Here is a 21647-nt window from a genome sequence, read left to right as displayed (position 1 = left end):
ACTTATTTCAGATAATTATTACTTATTCCTTAATAAATCCAGATCAGAACTTTTAATTATAATCACTTACTTATTGCTAAATATGGTTAATTTTGTATTTTGTTTTGATAATTATTAAATCAAATGAGATTAGACCAAATCTAAAAATTTAGATCATATCAGATAAGACACTAAACAAAACCTTACTATATCTCCTTGTCTTAGGTGACACTACAACAAATTGACACTTGTGACACATCAAAATATATAGTTTTGGGGCATACATAACTTAACCCAAAGTCCAGTAACATTCATTCAAGTTAAAAAAAGCTTTGACTAATGTCAATATATTAGGAAATAATTATTATATTCACGACTAATTAATTTTAATCATGAGTACATATTATATAATATATTCTATAAAATTTCTATATATAGTAGTAACTTTAATTCTAACTATATATATATATATATATATATATATATATATAGAAATGGGATCATGTGAGAACCCATGGCTTAGGTGAGAACCAATATAAAATGAGAACCAATCTAAGACGATTCATTGTTATTAGATGAATGGTTCAGATTTATTAGTAACTATAGTGGGAATTCACGTGGGCCAGCTTGAAAAGGTAATGATTGTTTGTAATTTTTTTTTTTTTTTAGTTTTGTGCATTGGAAGACGTTGTATTCCATTGGAATACATTATGGGTCAGTCATTGGAAGACGTTATCTCAGCCATTGGAATAGATTCAGCCATTGGAATACATTATCAAAGGTTAGAGCTCAAATTTTTTTTTTTCTGTAGTTATATTAACCATGGATTTGTCTGTTGAATTTGGTACGTCTAATGTTCTTCATGCTTTTACCCCTGGTGGAACGAAGATATGGATTCCATGTTGTGATAGTGAAATTAGACCAACTATAGGTACGAAATTTTCAAAACTTGTTGAAGGTTTGCGTTTTTATGAGTCCTACGCAGCTGTTGTAAGATTTATTACTAGAAAGTCGACGGTCAAAAAAAGAAAAAATGGTATTATTTCTTTTCAAATTATTGTATGTAATAAAGCTGGGTTTAAAGGAAAACGAAATAATGTGGTGACAGAGAAAGTTGATAGTATCGGGGAAGAAGATGATAATTTTGTAGATGATATGAATGTTGAAGAAGTGGTTGTTGGTCAAGATAAAGAAGACTATGATTGTCAAGAAGCGAATACTCGTATGGTTAAAAGAAGATTGTCTACTCGAGTTGGTTGTAAGGCAAAGATGATTTTAAAGTATTGCGAAGATGGAGGTTACATTGTTTCTAATTTTGAAGAAGGGCATACTCATCATTTGAATATGGTTTTGTTTAAAATGATTAAATTTTAAATGTCAAGTAACAATTGTGTACATATATGAAACATTGGTACTGTAATATGAAATATATATTGTTTTGGATGGAACAATCGTATTTGAATATGGTTTTGTTTAAAATGATTAAATTTTAAATGTGAAGTAACAATTGTGTACATATATGAAACATTAGTACTGTAATATGAAATATATATTGTTTTTGATGGAACAATTGTTTAAAATGATTAAATTTTAAATGTGAAGTAACAATTGTGTACATATATGAAACATTGGTACTGTAATATGAAATATATATTGTTTTGGATGGAACAATCGTATTTGAATATGGATTTGTTTAAAATGATTAAATTTTAAATGTGAAGTAACAATTGTGTACATATATGAAACATTAATACTGTAATATGAAATATATATTGTTTTTTATGGAACAATTGTTTGTAATGTATATACTCAAGTAGGTGTAAGTACAACTGTATGGAACAATGGTTTTGATAAATGGAACAATATTACGTATAATTGAAACATAGTTGGAGCGATTGGTTGTAAAGGTTTAAAAATATTTTGTTATTATAACAAATGTAACAATAGGGTAATGCGTAGGAACAGTAGGTCAGATATATGGAACAATAAAGTGCATTTTTGGAACAGGTGGTCAGATATATGGAACAATAAAGTGCATTTTTGTTTCAATATATTATGTCGTCATCGAATTTCGCACTATCCATCAAGAATAACGTGTACCGTTATTTGTTATTAAATATGTGCCTTATTGTTTTTTGTTCATATCTATATTTAGAATCTTTGAAATCTTTTTTGCCTTTTTTTTCATAAAATTAAATATGCACTGTTAGATCCGTTTCCATATATATCATGGTCCTCAAACAGTCTAGTCTTTTTACATTCTGTCTCCACAGGTGAATATTGGTCCTGTCAAGACATACAGAATGGTGAAGGAATATGTTGGTGGGTATGAGAATATAGGCGCTAGTAGGAATGACTTCAAAAATTTTCATAGAGATTTGAAGGCGTATATTGAAGGATCGGACGCCCAGATGTTTGTTGATAATTTTAAGAGGAAGAAGTTGATGTGGTCGGCTTATTTTTTTGATTACGAAATGGATGAAGACGACTGTCTATGTAGAGCTTTATGGGCAGATCCTATTTGTCGGAGAAATTATGCCGTATTTGGTGATATGCTCTCGTTTGATACAACCTACCAAAGCAACAGGTAGCATAGTGTTATTTTTAAAGTTTTTTAAAAAAAATTTTGGGTTTTACAATTTGATGTAACATTTGTTTTAATTTTCGGAACATTGGAATAATATTACGAAACAGTAGACATAAATATAGAATCGTAATTTCAGCGTATGTTTCATGTTTTCCAGATATAATATGGTATTTGGTCCATTCACGGGAGTCGATCACCATAAGAAATGTGTCACTTTTGATGCTGGTTTTATTGCAAAGGAAGATGTTGCTTCTTTCGAATGGCTATTTAGAACATTTGTTAAGGCAATGGGTGGTAGGGAGCCCAATTGTTTAATTACGGATCAAGATCCAGCTATGAAAATTGCTGTAAATTCTGTTTTCCAACAATGTGAGCACAGGTATTTATTTTATTGTACTGCAACTAGAATGATTCATTTGTGAATACTATTGTTTCAAAATATGTTTCTGATGTTTCATATTAGTTTATTCATGTTTCCAGCTGTTATGATGTTAAATATTATTGTTTCAAATTTATTGGTTCAGATTAGTATTTATTTTATTGTACTACAACTAGAATGATTCATTGTGAATACTATTGTTTCATATTATTGTTTCAAATTAATGATGTTAAATATTATTGTTAAAAAAAAAAAAATTCTTGTTCCTAAATAGTGTTTTATTGTTTCAAATTTATGTTCTGATGTTCCATTAGGTTAATCAATTGTTACGAGAATTTGCCTAATTATTCCAATTATTTTTTTTTATTATTTCAAATCTTCAAGATAATGTTCCGGAATTTTACTACAATGATACAGTATTAAAAGCTAATGTTCCTAAATAGTGGTATAATGTCCCATAATTAATGTCATTGATTCATTTGTGAATACTATTGTTTCAAAATCCGTGTCTGATGTTTCATATTAGTTGATTGATGTTTCCAGTTGTTGTGATGATGTTAAATATTATTATTCTGAATTTTTTTTTAAAAAAAACATTGTTCCTATATAGTGTTTTATTGTTTCAAATTTATGTTCTGACATTCCATTAGGTTAATCAATTGTTACGAGAATTCGCCTAGTTATTCCAATTATTTATTTTATTATTTCAAATCTTCAAGATGATGTTCCGGAATTTTACTATAATGTTACAGTTTTAAAAGATAATGTTTCAAAATAGTGGTCTAATGTCCCATAATTAATGTCCTTCAGATTTTGTATGTGGCACATAATGAAAAAGCTGCCCGATAAAGTTGGAAGGAATATCATTCAGGATACTGAATTTTTGAAGGAACTCAGTAAGTGTGTTTGGAATTTAGAAATTGAGGCACCTGAATTTGAAGAGAAGTGGAACAATGTTCTTGTTGAGTTTAAATTACAAGATCATGATTGCTTGAATTTGATGTTTGAGATGAGAGCTATGTGGATTCCAGCGTATTTTAGAGATGTCTTTATGGGTGGTATTATGAGAACTACCTCAAGGTCAGAGAGTGAGAATAATTTTTTTACATCCGTTGTAAATCCTCACGTGTCTCTTGTGGAGTTTTTCATGAGGTATGAAACTGCGTTGGATACACAGAGACATTGTCAGGCAGAGAATGACAATGAATCACAGGAGAAATTCCCTCAATGTAAGACAGAATTGTTGATTGAGAGGCATGGTTCTGAGGTGTACACCGTTTTTGTATTTTATGAATTTCAAGATGAAGTTCATAGTGCTTTTTATTGTTGTGTTGTAGATGAATTGAGGAAGGAAGATGGTATTGATGTAGCAATTGTTACTGAGGCAAATAGGAGAAGGAAATTTAAAGTTTTGTTTGAGTGCTTTAGTCATGACACTACCTGCTCTTGTAAGAAGTTTTATAGGATAGGAATCCCATGCAGACATATGATATGGATGTGGAAGGCAAAGAATTTAAAAAGCATTCCAAAGCAATATATCTTAGATCGTTGGACAATAAATGCTACTCAGAAACCAGTGTTAGATATAAGTTGTTTAGACACCGAAGATGATAGGCGGGTGATTATAAATGAAATGTGGTCGGAGATATTTTCTTGTGTGAGTTGGGTTAAAGGTCATGAGGAGGACTTTATTAAGAATATTCAAGAGTTCAAGAATAAAATTGAAGCGACAAAAAATGTTACTTTGGAAGATACTCAGAATGTAAGATCTAGTGAACATGATATTGAGATGTTAATAGGATGTAGCATTCCTGATGAAATACTTGTTCAGCCTCCTAAAGTGTCGAAGAATAAAGGTACAGGTGTTCACGAGGGCTCTGGAACTAGTGGGTCTAAAAGATTAAAGGGTGCCAAAGAAATAGCGGTTGAACAATCTAAAAAGAAAACGAAGAGGAAATGCAGTGGCTGTGGCGAGCTAGCATATCATGATATTCGGAATTGTCCTCACAAAGCATGATGATTTGTGCAACTGTTGTTCCTTCTTATGGGAATGTTTTACTCATTTTTATGTTTGTTGTAATGGAACAATTAGTTACATTTAAGAAACATAAGTTTTAATATATGTTACATCAGTTTTGAGAAGCATCAGTTTTAAGAAACACTAGTTCTAATATATGTAACAATTGTTTCATTTATGGGAACAGTAAGAACATTCCCTGAAACATTAAGATTCGTTTTAGCATGTTTTGTAAGCATGTTTTATATAAAAAAGTTACGGAGTATATAGTATTTTTCACAAAGTGTGCAAATTGATTTTATGTGGCAGCGTGTATTGATTTAACTAGTCGTGGCAGCGTGTATTGATTTGACTAGTCATCTTTTTTTAAAAGTACTGGTGTGGTATTGTTGCTTTGGGAACATATTTATTGTAAAGTTTAAAAGCAACCTTACACTTGTCAGTTTCATGTGGAAACGTGTTCAGTTGTGACAGTGCATGGTTTAAATTTATTTCTTACCGTTGACAATGCATGTTGTTTCATGTTGTTTCATATTGTTTCATATTACGTTACCGTTGTTTCATTTTATCTATTTATAGTTTCATTTAATAATTCTAATTATGGGAAAATAATCCAGAACATGTTTAGCTAAACCTATAATCACATTGTTTCAAATTACCTAGTTGTTGTTTCATTTTATATATTTAAAGTTTCATTTAATACTTCTAATGTGTCATATTAATAGTTCACAATTGAAAATAATATACGCACATCTTTACATACGAAACATAAAAAGATGTTTAGCTAAATTATCCAGGACATGCATAAAAATTATGTATCTTACAACTAATGTGGAAACATTATAAACATTGTTTACTGATTAACATGACGAAGCTGCTCTAATGCCCAGGTCTTTGATTTGGCTATAACTTCATCTTGTAGTACGTTTGTAGGGCTTGTCAATATTTTCCCACAATACTCAATCCTCAGCTTCTTCATTATATCAGGCTGAAATATATTAACAATTCAAAATAAATACCGAAACAATGAACCATAAATTATGTATAAATTAATATAAGAATTACACAAAAACTCACATCTTTTGGGTCGAATCCAATATCCCAACATTCATCTAGCTGCCCCATGTAAGTTTCCATGTGTTTGAGAGCGTATACACTGCAGTCATTATAATTCTCATTATTCTTCCATCTCATTTCCTTCATAGTGGTATTGAATCTAGACACTCCCCGTCCATTCCCAACTTTCTTTTCATTTAGAAATTTAGCAAATGCCTTGATCTGTGTAATATGAAACAATTAGATGTACCAAGGAACAATGGCACAACAAATATATACAATGAAACAATTGATATATAATATGAAACAACGTAAATGAAAAATGAAACATCAGATGTATGAATATGAAACCACATATTATATGTACAATGAAACCTATTTAATTTAATATGAATCAGCAGTAATGAAAAAATGGAACATTAAATGTATTATTTGAAACCATATATATATATTGAAACAAATTCTATATAATCAGAAACACCAGAAATCAACAATGAAACACCAGATATACTAATTGAAACATCAAAAAATAAAAAATGGAATACTAGTGATGTTTAGTGAAACAGTGTCATATTTTTACCATGGTAGTTGGGAAATTACCGTACTTTGCATCCATTTCAACACCTTCTTCTAGAAATCTGTTGTCTATAATTTGCAGTTGCTTGCGTGAAAAATTGAAACAGAACAGATAATAGTGGTCAAATGCTGGGACGAGAAAGAAAACCTATAATGAAACAATAAGTAAGTTATATGTAACATTAAGTAAGTCTTTTTAAGCAAATATATATGCTAAGAATCAGTACTAGTTTAGTATCTAACCAAAAATCTACTTTGTCAAAAGAAGTTATTTTAGAATGATTCATCTCGTCCACCTTCCTGCTCTTGAAAGCGTTGTATCTCTCTGCAAACTTGGTATTTGGCGTAAAGTACTTGTTACCGCACATCATATTCTGTTTTTTCCCGGGTAATTAATCATTGTTGTAGTTGTTAGTGTATCAGGAATATTATAATGTATCAATACTATAAAACTGAAGTATTTTATACAGAGCATAATATATTAAAAATGAAACATTGGCACTATATAGTGGAACATTGGCACTATATACAAAGAAACAATTGATATATAATATGAAACAACATAAATGAAAAATGAAACATCAAATGTATGAAACATTGGCACTATATAGTCAAACATTGGCACTATGAAATGAAACAGCGTAAATGAAAAATGAAACATCAGATGTATGAAACATTGGCACTATGTAGTGAAACATTGGCAATGTATACAATGAAACATATTGTATGTACAATGAAATATATTTAATTTAATATGAAACAAAAGTAATGAAAAATGGAACAATATGTTAATGAAACAAATTATATGATACATGAAACATTAGAACTTAAAATTGAAACTGTAAAATAATTTTAGACATAATTACCCAACATTCAGAGGAGCAGAAAAAACGGTTGATAGCGCCTGGTTGCCTTCTTTTGTTTGCCATGTTAAGGATGTGGCCCCAGGAGTCTATTATATTGTTGACCACATGGTTTTCACCTTGTAGTCCTAAAATGTCTTCCCTACTGATGAAGTTAAGCCCGTCATTGTACAGCTGCTCACTGAAATTGATGGGACAGGAAAACAAATTAATGAAACAATATGTATATAATATGAAACAATGTAATATTGTATATAATATGAAACAATATGTATATAATATGAGACAAAGTATTCCAGGAAATTCTCACGATTTTGGGCCTGCACAAAAGGCATATTCGGCGGCTGTTCTTTGTAGGGCATCAATTTTTGCTGAAATTTTTTCATTCTGCACCATGAATGGGGATCGAAGGTGCACAAGAAGATTTTGTGTGATTCTTTTTTCTCTTTGCAAACCAGTCACTGGCTCCTCAGAATGTTGCATTGTTATCTTATGAACGATGGATTCAGTGAGTGACTCCAAGTGCTGCTCCGTTGGAGATTCTTCCTGCTCTGGTGACTTTCCTTTTGCTGGGGGTGTTGGAGGCAACGCCTGTGAACCTAAAAATAGATTATAGTTTGGCTGGAATTCAAATAATGGAACAATGTCATGAACGAAATCATTGTGGGGTGTAGCTTGTGGGGGTACAACATTCTCAAGGGGGGGTTCATCTTGTTGTTCATCTTGTTGTTCATCTTGTGGGGCCTGAAAATTTGCCCATGCTTTGTTCATCACATCACTGAGCTCAGATAAAAACGCTGGCTCATGAAATAAGTTCTCATCTTGAGATAGAAAACCCGGGGTGTTGATTCCTTGGGAACTCATAGTGGGCTGTACTGATGTGTACTTGCCCCATACATTTCTTATGAGCTCCTTCATCTCATCTGGGATCTCCACCTCCTCAATCAATTTGTATGCCTTGTCAATCAGTGCATACATTGACTGGACATGGCCAGTAAGTTCCTTGGAAATGTTGTTGAATTCATCAAGTATAAATCCCTATAACAAACCAACAATAGCATGTGGCCAATATGAAACATCAGATTTATTATATGAAACAGCGTAGACAAAACATTAAACACCCGAAATGTATGAAGCAATAGGTATATAAAATGAAACGATAGGCATATAAAATGAATCAACATACATCTAAATCATATACATTATTTTGAACCAACAATAATATGTAATGAAACAAATTATATTTAATATGAAACAATGAAACATCATGTATATTAATTGTCATGTTTTTTTGTTTTTTTTTTTTTTTTTTTTTTTTTTTTTTTTTTTTTTTTTTACCTTAACGTCTTCAGGAGCAGAGGACGACGAAGGCCCTTGATTTTCTACACCAGAATTTGTGTTTATAGCAGTTAACCTGTCGAGGACTTTACCTTGTCCAAATCCTCTCTTCTTCTCCACCTTCATTCGTTCTTGTATCATCTGCTTGTTCCAAACGGCTATTAGGGGTATTGTCCTTCGTGGTTGAGTTGTACCACGCTTCAGTCTATCAAAGTACATAACCTGTTTGAGCAAGTATGAAAAATTGTTGGTTGACATTTTGAAACAACAGGCATATAAAATGAAACAGAACATACATTTGATATCACATATTTTGAATATATGTTGTTACATATTTAACATATGGTGTTTCATTTTATAATAAATGTGATTTCAAATGTATGTTCTGTTTCACAATAAAATGAAACACCATCTGTTAAATATGTAATAACAGTTATATGAAACAACAGTAATATGTAATGAAACAAATGACATATAATGTGAAACAGCATAAGTAACAATGAAACATCGATATATGAAACAACAGTAATATGTAATGAAACAAATGGCATATAATGTGAAACAGCATAAGTAACAATGAAACATCAGGTATATATATGATGTTCCATTTTATATGCCAACTGTTTCATATTTTAAACCAACATTTTTCTACATTTTAAACAGGTTATGTACTTTGACAGAAGATATCAAAGTACAAATATTACCAGTTTGTTTATCATATGTAACAACAAATAAACAATATGAAACAGTTGGTTTTAAATATGAATATGTAACAACGGACGTTTATTATGAAACTGCATATTTATTATAAGAAACATAATATATTTAACATGAAACAACTTACATAAAATATGAAACAGCTAATAGTAATGCAAGTACTCAAATTAACAGTGTAACAGTAAGGATTATTTTAGTAACATTGTAATTCTTCAGTGAAACAGTTTATTTAGATTCTGAAACAATATCTGAATTCCAGATCTGAATTCCAGCATCTGCACAACTTTGTGAAACAACTTACATAAAATATGAAATAGCTAATAGTAAAGCAAGTACTCAAATTAACAGTGTAACAGTAAGGATTATTTTAGTAACATTGTAGTGATTAAGTGAAACAGTTTATTAGGATTCTGAAACAATATCTGAATTCCAGTATCTGAACAAGTTACGTAAGCAACTTACATTGTGTTGCTAATACTGAAACATTATGTATTTAACATGAAACAAATTACATAAAATATGAAACAACTAATACTAAAGCAAGTACTCAAATTAACAGTGTAACAGTAAGGATTATTTTCGTAACATTGTAATTATTCAGTGAAACAGTTTATTAAGATTCTGAAACAATATATTTACCATCAAGAATGGTAGAGGTCCTGTGAAGTATGCAACTCCTTCCTTCCATTCTGCTACGGAGTTTATCAGATTCTCAAATGTGTATGTACACCAGTCGTAAGTCTTAATTTGTGAGACATTCTCACAGCAATACAAAAATTAAAAATTTAATGTTGAACGAGATGTAGATCGTACACAACAATTTATGGCAGCCACAATGAAATTCCAGATGAATTCATTGGTTACATCTTCATCTTTTTGGGTCTCAATCAGCTGTATTAATGAGGTATTGGTTGGACTTCCATCATCAAATTGATCTCTCCATTTTTGCAGGAAAACCTGCGATTCTTCATCCTCTTCAATCCACTTATTGTCTTTAATTTCTCTCCCTCCAATTGGAAGACCAAATACAGCATGGACGTCTTCCGGGAGGACTTCTATCTCCTCTCTATTTGGCAATTAAAGGGAGGCTCTGTCGGGGTTGAACCTTGCCACAAGCTCGTGACAAAAACTGTTTTTGTTAGAATCCAGGTCCAATAGTAGGAAGGAACCAAAGCCTACATCCCTTACAGCTTGCTTGTGAGCTTCCGGAAGTCCTACAATAACATGTTTCATGAATTTGGCTGGTGGAATACGTTGTCTAAATGCCACTTGTTCCTCCTCATCACTGTCTTCTTGCACATGTCTGATTTTTTTCCCCTTCGCAGACTGTACGTTTGCTGGAGTTTCCTTCCTTTTTTTTTTGGCACGGGTACCACTTTTTCCTTATCAGCGACGCTAATATAAAATATGAAACAAAATAGATTTAATGCATGAAACAATGTAATTAGTATATGAAACAATACATGTATTTTATGGAACATAATTAATAAAAAATGAAACAGAATTGTTATTATTCCGGAAAATGGAAAACTGAATTAATTTATATATTATATGAAACATTTATATGAAAAACTGAAACAATTTGCATATTTTATGAATCATCATTAAAAAACAATTCAACTACATTTTAACATAACGTTGACAACACAATTGTTTGGAACATATACATAAATAAATGAAACATATGGTGTGATTTTTTGAAACATAATGTATAACATATCACTACACCTAGTTCATATGGAACCCAACTATATGAAACAAGAAATATAATAAATGAAACATTAATCTGAAACAATTGAGACATCTAACAAACAAAACGAACGCATATCACTACATTTAGTTCATAAAGAACCCAACTATATGAAACAAGCAATATAATATATGAATCATTGATATGAAAATATGAACCATCTTACAAACAAAACGAAACCATATTACTACATCTAGTTCATAAAGGACCAAACTACATGAAACAAGCAATATAATAAATGAAACATTGATTTGAATAATTATAACACTTTATATATTTTATGAAACATCAATAAATTACAATTAATCTACATTTTAACAACACAATTGACTGTGACATTAGTTTATTTAATTTTGAAACAATAACAACAACTTATGGAACAAATCAAAATTACTCTTATAATTCAAAACATAACAACGTTCAGAAACAATGGTTCATTTTTCCGTTACAATAATTCCAAATACAGAAGCGCTATAACAAAATTATGGAACAAAATTAATTTGATACTAATTTTAAATCCCTAGTTGCAGTAATTTGAAAAATGCCAAAACACAATCTATATAATTTTTGAAACCCTAAGTATAATTCGCGCGACATTAACAATAAAATTGGAAACATTACTTTGTCAATTGAGCTTCCGCCGTTGGTGGTTGTACGTTTTCCGTCGGTTGTTCGGCTGCAGCGGGAACGCCGGCCTCCTCCCTAGTTGCAGTAATTTGAAATGCCAAAACACAATCTATGTAATTTTTGAAACCCTAAGTATAATTCGCGCGACAATAACAATAAAATTGGAAACATTACTTTGTCAATTGAGCTTCCGTCGTTGGTGGTTGTACGTTTTCCGTCGCTTGTTTGGCTGCAGCGGGAACGCCGGCCTCCTCCGTAGGGTTTTCCCCCTCCACTCCATCCAACTCTCTTCGCAACCTTTCTCTGTTAAAAACCAAACATTTTGAAAATTTAAAACCCAAACTGTTTACATTATCTTATTTTCATCATAATTTACTGAATTATAAAAAACTTACTGAAATTTCTTGAAACTCTCCTTGCTTCGGTAGTCCTTTTTCTGCGTTTGTTTTTTCATTTTTCTAACAAAATCGAGAATGGGTATTTTTGGGTAGTTTTTGGGGTTTTTATAGAACAGTGTAGCAGTTACTTCCGTTTTTCTCCCAATGGAAGTTATGGGCGCGAACACAATTGAAGTAAGATAATTGGTTTTTGAAATGATGTAAATTTGTAAGAATTAGCGGTGTGTAAGGGAAGCAAACCAACCGTCAGTTTTGATTAGACATTAAAATTGCAGTTTTAAATAGGGGAAAACGTGATCATTGTCTCAATAAATGCACAGTGGGTATACATGTGCATATGTCTAATCTCAGCCGTTAGTTTCATAATTTTTAATGGCATAAGATTGATTCTCATTTTAATTTGGTTCTCATATAAGGCTTGGTTCTCACATGATCCCTCCCCCATATATATATATATATATATATATATATATATATATGTTATACCTGTATAAAGTATCACTTGAGCTTAGTTTGTTATTCTATATGTTATATTATAAGATCATGTTTCCTTCCTTAAACAAAAAAAAGAGTATAACCACGAATTGCTATATATTTTTTTTTTAAAAAGAAAATAAATAAAAATAAAAAAAAAATAACCCTACTGATGTGCTGATTAGGCGCTAAATTCCCTTTCATTAGCTGCCAACTTATTAAAAAAATTAGCTAAACCACAAAATTCCCTCAAAAATTAGAATCTTTCCCGAAAAAAAAAAAGAAAAGAAATCAAAAATCTTTTGCAGAAGAATCAAAACCGTTCGAACTATCCCTAATTCGAAGAGTCGACTGACGCTCGCAAGATCAATTCTTGGACAAAATTTCAAGGTTAGATCTATAACCTGTTCGTTTATCTCATATGTAGTGTTTTACTATGTGAATCAATGGTGATTTAATCTATTTTTTCCAATACTTATGTGGTAGCAATTGAAATACGTTGGACTCTACTTCCTATGCTTGAATAGAATTGTTCTCGAATTTTGATTATATTTTTGCAATTTCAGCTTCAATTTGGTGTGGCTCAACTGATTTTGCTCTCGCTTTCCTGTTTTCATTTAATTAATTGAAAAATGATAACTTATAGCTCTTTAAAAAATAGATACCAAGTCTAACTATAACTTTACTGCAATATGAAAGTTTAAGAAACAAACTATGGAGTAATGCATGAAGTATATAAAATAGTAGAATGTAAGAAATAGTACATTTGCAATTATTTTGTCTTCCCTAGTTAAAGTCATTCATATTTAGTGGGGGACCATATATCTTATGCGTTACTGAGAGGCAATGCACAATGTATCTCGAGACAATTATATGTAGTGGGGGAAGCCATAGAAAACGAAAGATAAACAGAGTCACATAATAACAAAACCAATAGTCCAACAAAACAAAAGTAAATGATGATTTAAATAATTTCAGGTCCACTTAGATAATAAGTAAGACTATTTATCAAACCAAACCCACTGAAATTAGAACAAAAGCTTAATCTTAAACTACTACTACTACATAATACTAGCTCTAACTACAAATCTATTGCAACATAAACTGACAAATTCTGTTGGAAATGTGCCATTCTAGTCATTGTGAATTATGTATGACTATTGATAATTATTATTATTACTTTTCAATTTTTTTAATAATTAGCTCTCTTTGCATTTATAGCTTTTATTTTCACATGGATACTCTGGATGTTCAAAAGAGGTTAGAGTGGATGAGGTGTGCTAATAGGACAGACAATCTCTATATAAATGGAGTTAATTCCTTTCTTCAATTTGCTTTTGGTGACTTAGAAACAAATAGTGATTTAGGAGAAGAGGAAAATAAGGTACCTTGCCCTTGTAATCGATGCAACAATGGTCCACATAAAACAAGGGACGAAATTTACACCGACTTGATAGTGAATGGAATCGTGCAAGGTTATGTTCGTTGGATCTATCATGGAGAATTCAAACCCCCACAAAAGAAAAGTAGAAATTATTTGGGAGATAGTGCTCATGATGATATATATAGAATGATCCATGACATGTTTAGTCCCGGAGTTTCTAATAATGATGACATAGATGACATGTTAGATGCTGAGCAACAACCTAAGGAGTTTGATCAACCTAGATATAAAAAGGATACAAAAGAGGCAAAAATGTTTGAAAATTTGATGAGAGATGCTCAACAAACTTTATACCCCGGGTGTAATGAATTTTCTATATTGTCATTCATTTTGAAGTTATTCTAAATCAAATGTATGGATGGCATGACTAATAAAGCTTTTACTAGTATGCTTCATATGTTCATATATGCTTTGCCTAAAGGTGCTGATTTGCCATCAAATTATTATGAAGCACGTAAGATGATTACTAATCTTGGTTTCGATTATGAAAAAATAGAAGCATGTGAAAATGATTGTATGCTATTTTGGAAAGAGAATGCTAACCTTGAAAAGTGTTCCATATGCGATACTAAGCGTGATAAAGCTTCTCCTAAAGTGTTACGCTATTTCCCACTAACTTCGAGGTTGCAAAGGCTATTCATGTCGCCCAAAACAGCAAATGAGATGAGGTGGCACTCTGATAAACGAGAAGATGACGGAGTACTTAGACACCCAGCAGATAGTGAAGCTTGGAAGCATTTAGATAAAGAATATCCTACTTTTTCTGCAGAGACTCGTAATGTTAGGTTGGGTTTAGCAAGTGATGGATTCAATCCATTTGGCGGGCTTAGAAGTGACTATAGTATATGGCTAGTAGTGGTTGTTGTGTACAATCTCCCTCCAAGAGGTGAATGAAGTTATAAAGAAAGCAGATCAAGCAATTGAAGATGCAAGAAAAGAAGCTGAAACTGCTAGAACAGAAGCAGAACAGGCTAAAATAGAAGCTGAACAAGCCAAAAAAGAGGCAGAAGCTGTTAAGAATGACGTGGACAGAAAAATTGCTGATAATAATGCAGTTTGGGAGAAGAAGTTTAGTCAACTTCTGGATTTTCTTGGAGCAGGAAGTTCATCAGATTCTGATGATTTAGGAAGTCAAGGTTCAAAGGAATGAAGTAAGTAATGCTATCTTCACCTGTTATACATTATTCATTGATGCATGATTCATCTTAGATATAAGTTTATGAGCTTAAAGTAGTTATACATTATTCACCTATTATACATTATTCACATGTTATAGCAGCAGTAGTTAGACATTAAAGAATTTTGCCATGTGCGAGTTGTTATAATTTATGAGCTTAAAGTTAATTGTTCTATATTTTGTGTCAATTTGACTTTTTCATTTTGAAAACATATCCTTTTTTTGGTGCTCTTTTTGAAAAAATATCAACTTGATCATTTATCTATTTATTCATTGTAGGTAACAAGGAGCGGAGCACAGACATATTGTCACATTGTACATATATATAGAGTATATATTGTTCTTCAGCAAAACAATTTGAGTGTTTTATTTTTTATTTATTTTAGTAAGAGTGAGCTAGTGATGAGACAATGAGACAATTGATTTCTAGTATGTTTGTATGTATGGATATCGAATTCAAGTATGTTTGAATGAATGGGATTCCAAGACATAATATCACCTTTTTAATGTTATATATCGATTTCAAGAATGACAAATATGACATATTTGAGAAAAACTCGATCTTTAATATTCAGTTATGCGTATACCATAAATGCTGCAACAAATTAAAGCTTATGCCCATTGAAATTATTAGCCACGATAGTCATTAGTGTAAAATGATATTATTTGTCACGATAGTAATGTGGCAATGGATTTATTTTCCTAAGTATTATTTGTGGCAAATAAATAATTAGCTACAGTATATTGCGGCGACAAAGTTTATTAGCCACGGTAATATTTGTGGCAAAGAAGATTACTGGTCACGGTAATATTTGTTGCAAAGAAGATTACTGGTCACGGTAATATTTGTGGCAACTAAGTTTATTAGCCACGGTAGAATTTGTGGCAAAAAACTTGTTAGTCACATTAATATTCGTGGCAAGTGAATTTGTTTGCCATGTTACATACCCGTGGCATAAAATTCGAAATTTGCCACGACATCCATTTTCCCGTGGCAAATTTCCTATCCACGGCCTCTTGTGTCACAAGAGTAAATTTAAAAATTCCCGTGGCTACACTACATTGCCACGAGAATTTTAAATGTGCCACGATTTTACTCGTGGCACAAAGGTGAATTTGTTGTAGTGTTATGTGAATAATCGGCTGCGCAGGGGGCTATTTATGCACAAATTGCGAATAGTTTCAACCTGACTGGAATACGTAGTCAGCGTCAATTGGCGCCACACGCTAGAAATAGCGCCTGGCGCCAGCTGGCGCCAAGTCAGCAGGACAGCCACGCGTACTCAGTTTGCGTTCTGATTTTATTTTAGAGTCGGTTAATGACTTTGTGGCCCCGTTTTAATTTCTTCTAAATATCTTTCTATCCTTTTCTTAATTAATTATTATTTTCTCTTGATTTTATATTAAAAAATCAGCCTTTCTCTCCGTTTTATTTTTCCTTTTTATTTTCCTTTTTGGGGGAGAGAGTCGGATAATACCCTCCATCAATAATAAAAATGACGGAATTTTTGCGCAAAATTATCATCACATTTTCACACACTAACATACACTAACATAATAATAGATTTACAGAACAAAGTGTCTAAATAACAAGTCAAAGGCAAAGTTCTATAAAAAGTCAAAATAAAATGCATATACAGAAGTGAACTGCGGCGCCGGAGGACGTAGGCCCATCATGCCATAAAACTGCGCCGTCCGAGGTGTCACCTCTCCACCAGCTCCAGCCTCAGCACTAGCTCTAGTCTCCGTAGGAGGAGGGAAACTTAAAACAGGACCGCTCCAGCCAAGGTCAACCTGAGGCTGAGACCGCGGAGGTTGCTGCGATGACGAGCCAACCTCGTACATCCCACCACCTCTGAAAGCCGAGGTAGCCTCTCCTACCGGTGCAGCAGGAGCACCCTCAAAAGAAGACCCTGAGCCCTCAGCAACGTCGGCTCGAGCAGCCTCGGAACGGCCACCTCTACCTCCTAACGAAGTGCGACAACGTCTCGAGCTAGACCTCGTCGGCTCTCTTCGCCCCTCAGGCCTCGTACGGGTGTGAGAAGCAATCGGCTGACCCTGCAAAAAGAAATAAATCAGAAACAAGGTGAAAGCTGAAGCATAGTGTAGAAACAATAAGTAAAGAAAAGTTACCTCTCGGACAGCGTCGTCTCGACGACAGGTAGCCGCGTTCCTCATCCGGACGAGTTGGCTCCGGAAGGCATCTATGCATCGTGCCATAGCCGAAACCACCTCGCGTGAGAACTGTCAAGGAAGGTTAAGTCAGTAAAAATGCACGATAACTGAATACAAGATTCTGAATTAGAGCTAGACTTACTCTGGTCTGGTGACGAGGAATCGACCGCTCCACGAAGCGCTCGCCCTCAGGAGCCGGAGAAATCATCTCCTCGATCGGCCCGTACATCCCCTGGTAGTGAATGGACATACGGGGTGGCACAAACTCAGTGGGACCATCCTGATAAAACAGAAAAGAAATCACTAAGATGTTACTTGGGGGCTACTCAGTGAAAAACAAAAAAGTTAAGGATCTTACCCTAACATCCTCGGCCGGCACGGGGGCTGGAGCTAACAAAGGAAGTAGCTCCTCAGCATAACTCCGCCCAAGGATCACATAGGACCGCCAAAGAGAACCAGGCTCCTCAGCCATGCTCGACAACTCTCTCTCATCGAACATGTAGCGTGGTGGAGGAGTAGGAACGACAAAAATATCGGAAGAGTGCTGTCTAGCAACTCTCTCTCCTAAATACGCAACCGCTCCGTAGGTACCCAGAAAATAACGGCGCTCAGCAGAGTACTGTGCTGCTAATCCAGGGACTGTCCAACTGCCCCATGGCCGGTATACTACCTCAGGTCCCTATTAAAATACCAATCGGGTAAGAACATGTCTAAAACACGCAGAAGAGCAAGTTAAACACTAAAAGTCGTACCGAGATGATCCGACTCCGGACACGTGCAGTAGACAAGTCCACATGGTGGCCGCCCCAAGAGGCGCTCACCGGATACCCCCTCGGCGATGGTCTCGCCGGCGCAATGGAAGGAAAGTATTCATAAAACCATATCTACAAAAAGCTAAAGCATGAGTAAATGCTAACTAAACATATAGGGCTAAACTTTACAGGGAATAATGTTTACCTCTACGACTTTCCAGAAAGCAGACAAAGCAACATTCGTCCTAAGAGACCGGTGGCGACACGAGTCCCTTAGTGCGCGAACGAAGTCAGTATAGGCCAAGCTGGCCCAGTCATAAGTCCCGATCCGCCGGAGATCGCGAACAGTAGGGAGATAGTAAAGCAACGCCCTACTACCCCTATCAGGGGAGAATGTCCCTGACAACAACATCATCACAAAGATGCGCACCCGCTGCTCTCGGTTGGTCGCATCGTCATCAAGAGCCGCTGCCAGTGTTGAGCGGCGAATCCCTCTAGCACTAAAATGAGTCGTCTCGACCTCAGCTCGGGCCCGAACAGCAATCGGCCTCAGTAGTTCCTCGACCTCTGGAGAAAAGACGTCGATACCGCCGCCAAATGGCAGTGCCACAGAAGAGAACTCCAGTCCTGTGATGAGACTGAAGTCTGTAGGTGTGACCATCATCTCACCCCATGGAAAATGAAATGTGTTGGTGGTGTCCCAAAAGAACTCCACCAGAGCGCGTACTACGTGGTGACCCCCGCTGGAGGCGGCCATAGCCTCGGAGGTCTCAAACAGGGCAACCAGTCCGCAAGACTCCCATAGGAGTCTCGTCTCTCGATCTCTGGCAATATGCATCCTGTACAAATCGCCGAGACCATCGCAGCCAGAGCCGTGATGCCGTGTCCTTCCAGGCTCGGTTCCCCGTCTCACCCTCTCAGAAATGTGGTGGACAGGGGCAAAGATCAAGGTCCGCTCATCCCACTCTGGGAACTGACCAAGCGAAGTGGACGGTGTGGTGTCGTCTTCCACGGGCTCCTGCTCCCGTCTAGTGTTTCGGGACCGTGAACCTGAGCCTCGTTGTCTAGCCATGCTACATTGTGCATAATCATCATATATCAAGGTTCTATAGTATTTAAAGGTTGGCCTAGCCGCATGATACTATGTTCGCAAAAAACAGAGTACGTAGTACTAAAACAGAGCACAAATTCGAATTGAGCATGACAACATTTTTTCAAGCAATCAAACAATTTCTTGCAACACTATAGTGATTATTGTGACAAATTGAACAAGACTTGCTAGCAAAAACATCAAGAACGAGTCACATTGTTTTTCACGACCTTAGGAGGTCCAACAATGGCGGATTGCTCATTTCTTCACCAAATTGAGTCAAACAAGTCTCAAATTACTCCCAAGGCAATATACAAACATAAACAAGCAATTTCATGGCATAAAATTTGATAAACAAAGCAAATTGAGCATCATAAGTTTCGAATTTTCATGAAATTCGTGAATGACCATGCCAATAATTCATAAAAACCGGTGTGAGTTGGAGGAAAACTTACATAGATCGGGAATATGGATGAGAAGAGCTTTGATTTGCAACAAATTTGAGCAGATTCGGTTGAAAAACGAATGAGCAATGATCAATTGAAGTTTCGACTTCTTTCGAGCAGCGTTCGCAACAAACTTGAGCACGAAATGAACTGAAAACGAGAATTTAAAGTGATTCCTGTGCTGGCGCCAGTCCCTAGGCATTGGCGTCACATTCTGTGCTTGGCGCCAGACGCTAATTTCAGCGCATGACGCTAATGCCATAAGTCTGGCGTTGATCGATTTTCAACGACGCCAAAGCAGCCAGCCACCTTCTGGGGTTGTGCTAGTATTCTGCAATATACTTTGGGTTCCTTGGTACGCCAGTTAGCCCTTGTGAGAAATTTGACATGATTAGGTAATCGGCTTGATTACATGAAGTGATCGACCTGATGAAAAGATCGTCTCACTAAGCTTAAAGCGCCTAAGCATTGGCTCATTAGCAAAAGCACCGACATACAGGTTCATTAGCAAAAGGCACCGACATACAGGTTCATTAGAAAAAGGCACCAACATATAGGTTCAAGAGCAAAAAGCGCCGACATACAGGCATAGCAAAAAGCAAAGTTCAGGCGAACTTTTAAAGATCGACGGGCGTGGATCTTCGGTATTTTCCTTTGGGAGATTATCGCATCAAATGAGGATAACTTCAAGAGAAGATGTCTTCGACATCATTCCCTAGCTTGCGGAAAGGTGTCACAAACAACTGAAGGTAATTTCGGGCGAAATTGTCTTCGATCATAGTTCCTGAGGCATGGAAGATGATCATAATGCGGATGAGAATTATTTCAAGAGAAATGATTTTCGATGATATTCCCTTGGACGTGGAATATTATCATTGCGGAGGAAGGTAGTTTCAGGCGAAGCAATCTTCTAATTTGGAAGCAGTTACAAGGCGTAGCGGTTTTCAAGCGGGATGACATTCTCTAGCTTGCAGGAGGTCGTCAAAACAACAACAGCAACAATCGGTTACTTTCAGAGACGTGTGCTTGACAGTGCAAGATACGCGTTTCTTAACTCTTTTATCTGTTTAACTAATGCTAAGTTTTGCAGGTATCGGCGTTATAAGATTGATTTAGGATCGCAGAACGTTCTGAATCATTCTCCGTCCCTATCGTTACTTTGACTTTCGTTTTTCGAAACTTGCGTTTCTCCAAACTCAGTCAAAGTGGGGGCTTCTGTAGACACCCATTTGTGTCTCCCCAAAACCGAACCCAGTGATGAAGACCTTTCACGTCGAATCATAATCGAATGAAACGAAAGTGTGGAAAGGTCTAGTGTTGCGGAAAGTTTTATTTCTTTTCTTTCCTTTTCTCTTCTCTCTGTTTTTGAAAACTTTATTTTAAGAAAACAGCAAATCTAGTTTGGTTGGTCCATGATATGGGTCCAATAGTGGTGTAGTTGGATGGGGCTTGCAAAGACCTTTCCCACGATTTATTATAAGCCCAATTCCGATGAATATTGAGGAAGTTATGGCCAATTTACTAAACTGGGCCCGGTTTGAGTTTTTAGTACGGCCCAATGATCTAGGGGAGGGCCTAATATGATTTATCATTCCTAGATGGTTTTGGTCTTCTAGAACATTCTAGAAGGTTCTTATCATTCTTAATTCAATTAGGAATCTTCAGAGTTTTAATCAAGATCAAATAGCATTTTCGACTGAAATTATATTATTTTATCTTCCAGTACGGGAATTTTATCAGAATTTCAAAAACGCGTTAAAAGCCGGTTTGGCGTCCAACCCTAGGCCTTGGCGCCTGGAACT

At 34.9% G+C, this 21647-nt stretch overlaps 2 protein-coding genes and 1 long non-coding RNA gene across 3 annotated transcripts; all 3 read left to right on the top strand.

The window, feature by feature from the left end:
* The first annotated feature begins 801 nt into the window (after positions 1 to 801).
* Positions 802 to 3095, top strand: LOC110710905 (protein FAR1-RELATED SEQUENCE 5-like). The gene is made up of 5 exons (XM_021889249.1): positions 802 to 937; positions 1052 to 1326; positions 2253 to 2566; positions 2724 to 2945; positions 3047 to 3095. Exons 1-5 carry the CDS (start codon positions 802 to 804, stop codon positions 3093 to 3095), a joined length of 996 nt encoding a protein of 331 aa, XP_021744941.1.
* Positions 3096 to 3774: 679 nt separating this feature from the next.
* On the top strand, positions 3775 to 4962 carry LOC110710904 (protein FAR1-RELATED SEQUENCE 5-like). The gene has a single exon (XM_021889247.1). It carries the CDS (start codon positions 3775 to 3777, stop codon positions 4960 to 4962), a length of 1188 nt encoding a protein of 395 aa, XP_021744939.1.
* A 7811-nt stretch (positions 4963 to 12773) lies between these two features.
* LOC110710918 lies at positions 12774 to 15894 on the top strand. Its single transcript, XR_002509225.1, has 2 exons — positions 12774 to 15356; positions 15662 to 15894. It is a non-coding gene; the product is annotated as an uncharacterized LOC110710918 (long non-coding RNA).
* Positions 15895 to 21647: the final 5753 nt, after the last annotated feature.

The sequence above is a fragment of the Chenopodium quinoa genome, unplaced genomic scaffold (genome assembly GCF_001683475.1).
Source record: "Chenopodium quinoa cultivar QQ74 unplaced genomic scaffold, ASM168347v1, whole genome shotgun sequence".
Taxonomy (NCBI): domain Eukaryota; kingdom Viridiplantae; phylum Streptophyta; class Magnoliopsida; order Caryophyllales; family Amaranthaceae; genus Chenopodium; species Chenopodium quinoa.
The sequence above is the reverse complement of the archived record's forward strand: the minus strand, read 5'-3'. Positions and strand labels throughout refer to the sequence as shown.

Coding starts and splice junctions, on each gene's coding strand:
- LOC110710905 (XM_021889249.1), top strand. CDS start 802: ATGGATTTGTCTGTTGAATTTGGTACGTCTAATGTTCTTCATGCTTTT. Junction 1,327..2,252: donor ATACTCATCATTTGAATATG/GTTTTGTTTAAA, acceptor CTGTCTCCACAG/GTGAATATTGGTCCTGTCAA. Junction 2,946..3,046: donor TTCCAACAATGTGAGCACAG/GTATTTATTTTA, acceptor TCATGTTTCCAG/CTGTTATGATGTTAAATATT.
- LOC110710904 (XM_021889247.1), top strand. CDS start 3,775: ATGAAAAAGCTGCCCGATAAAGTTGGAAGGAATATCATTCAGGATACT.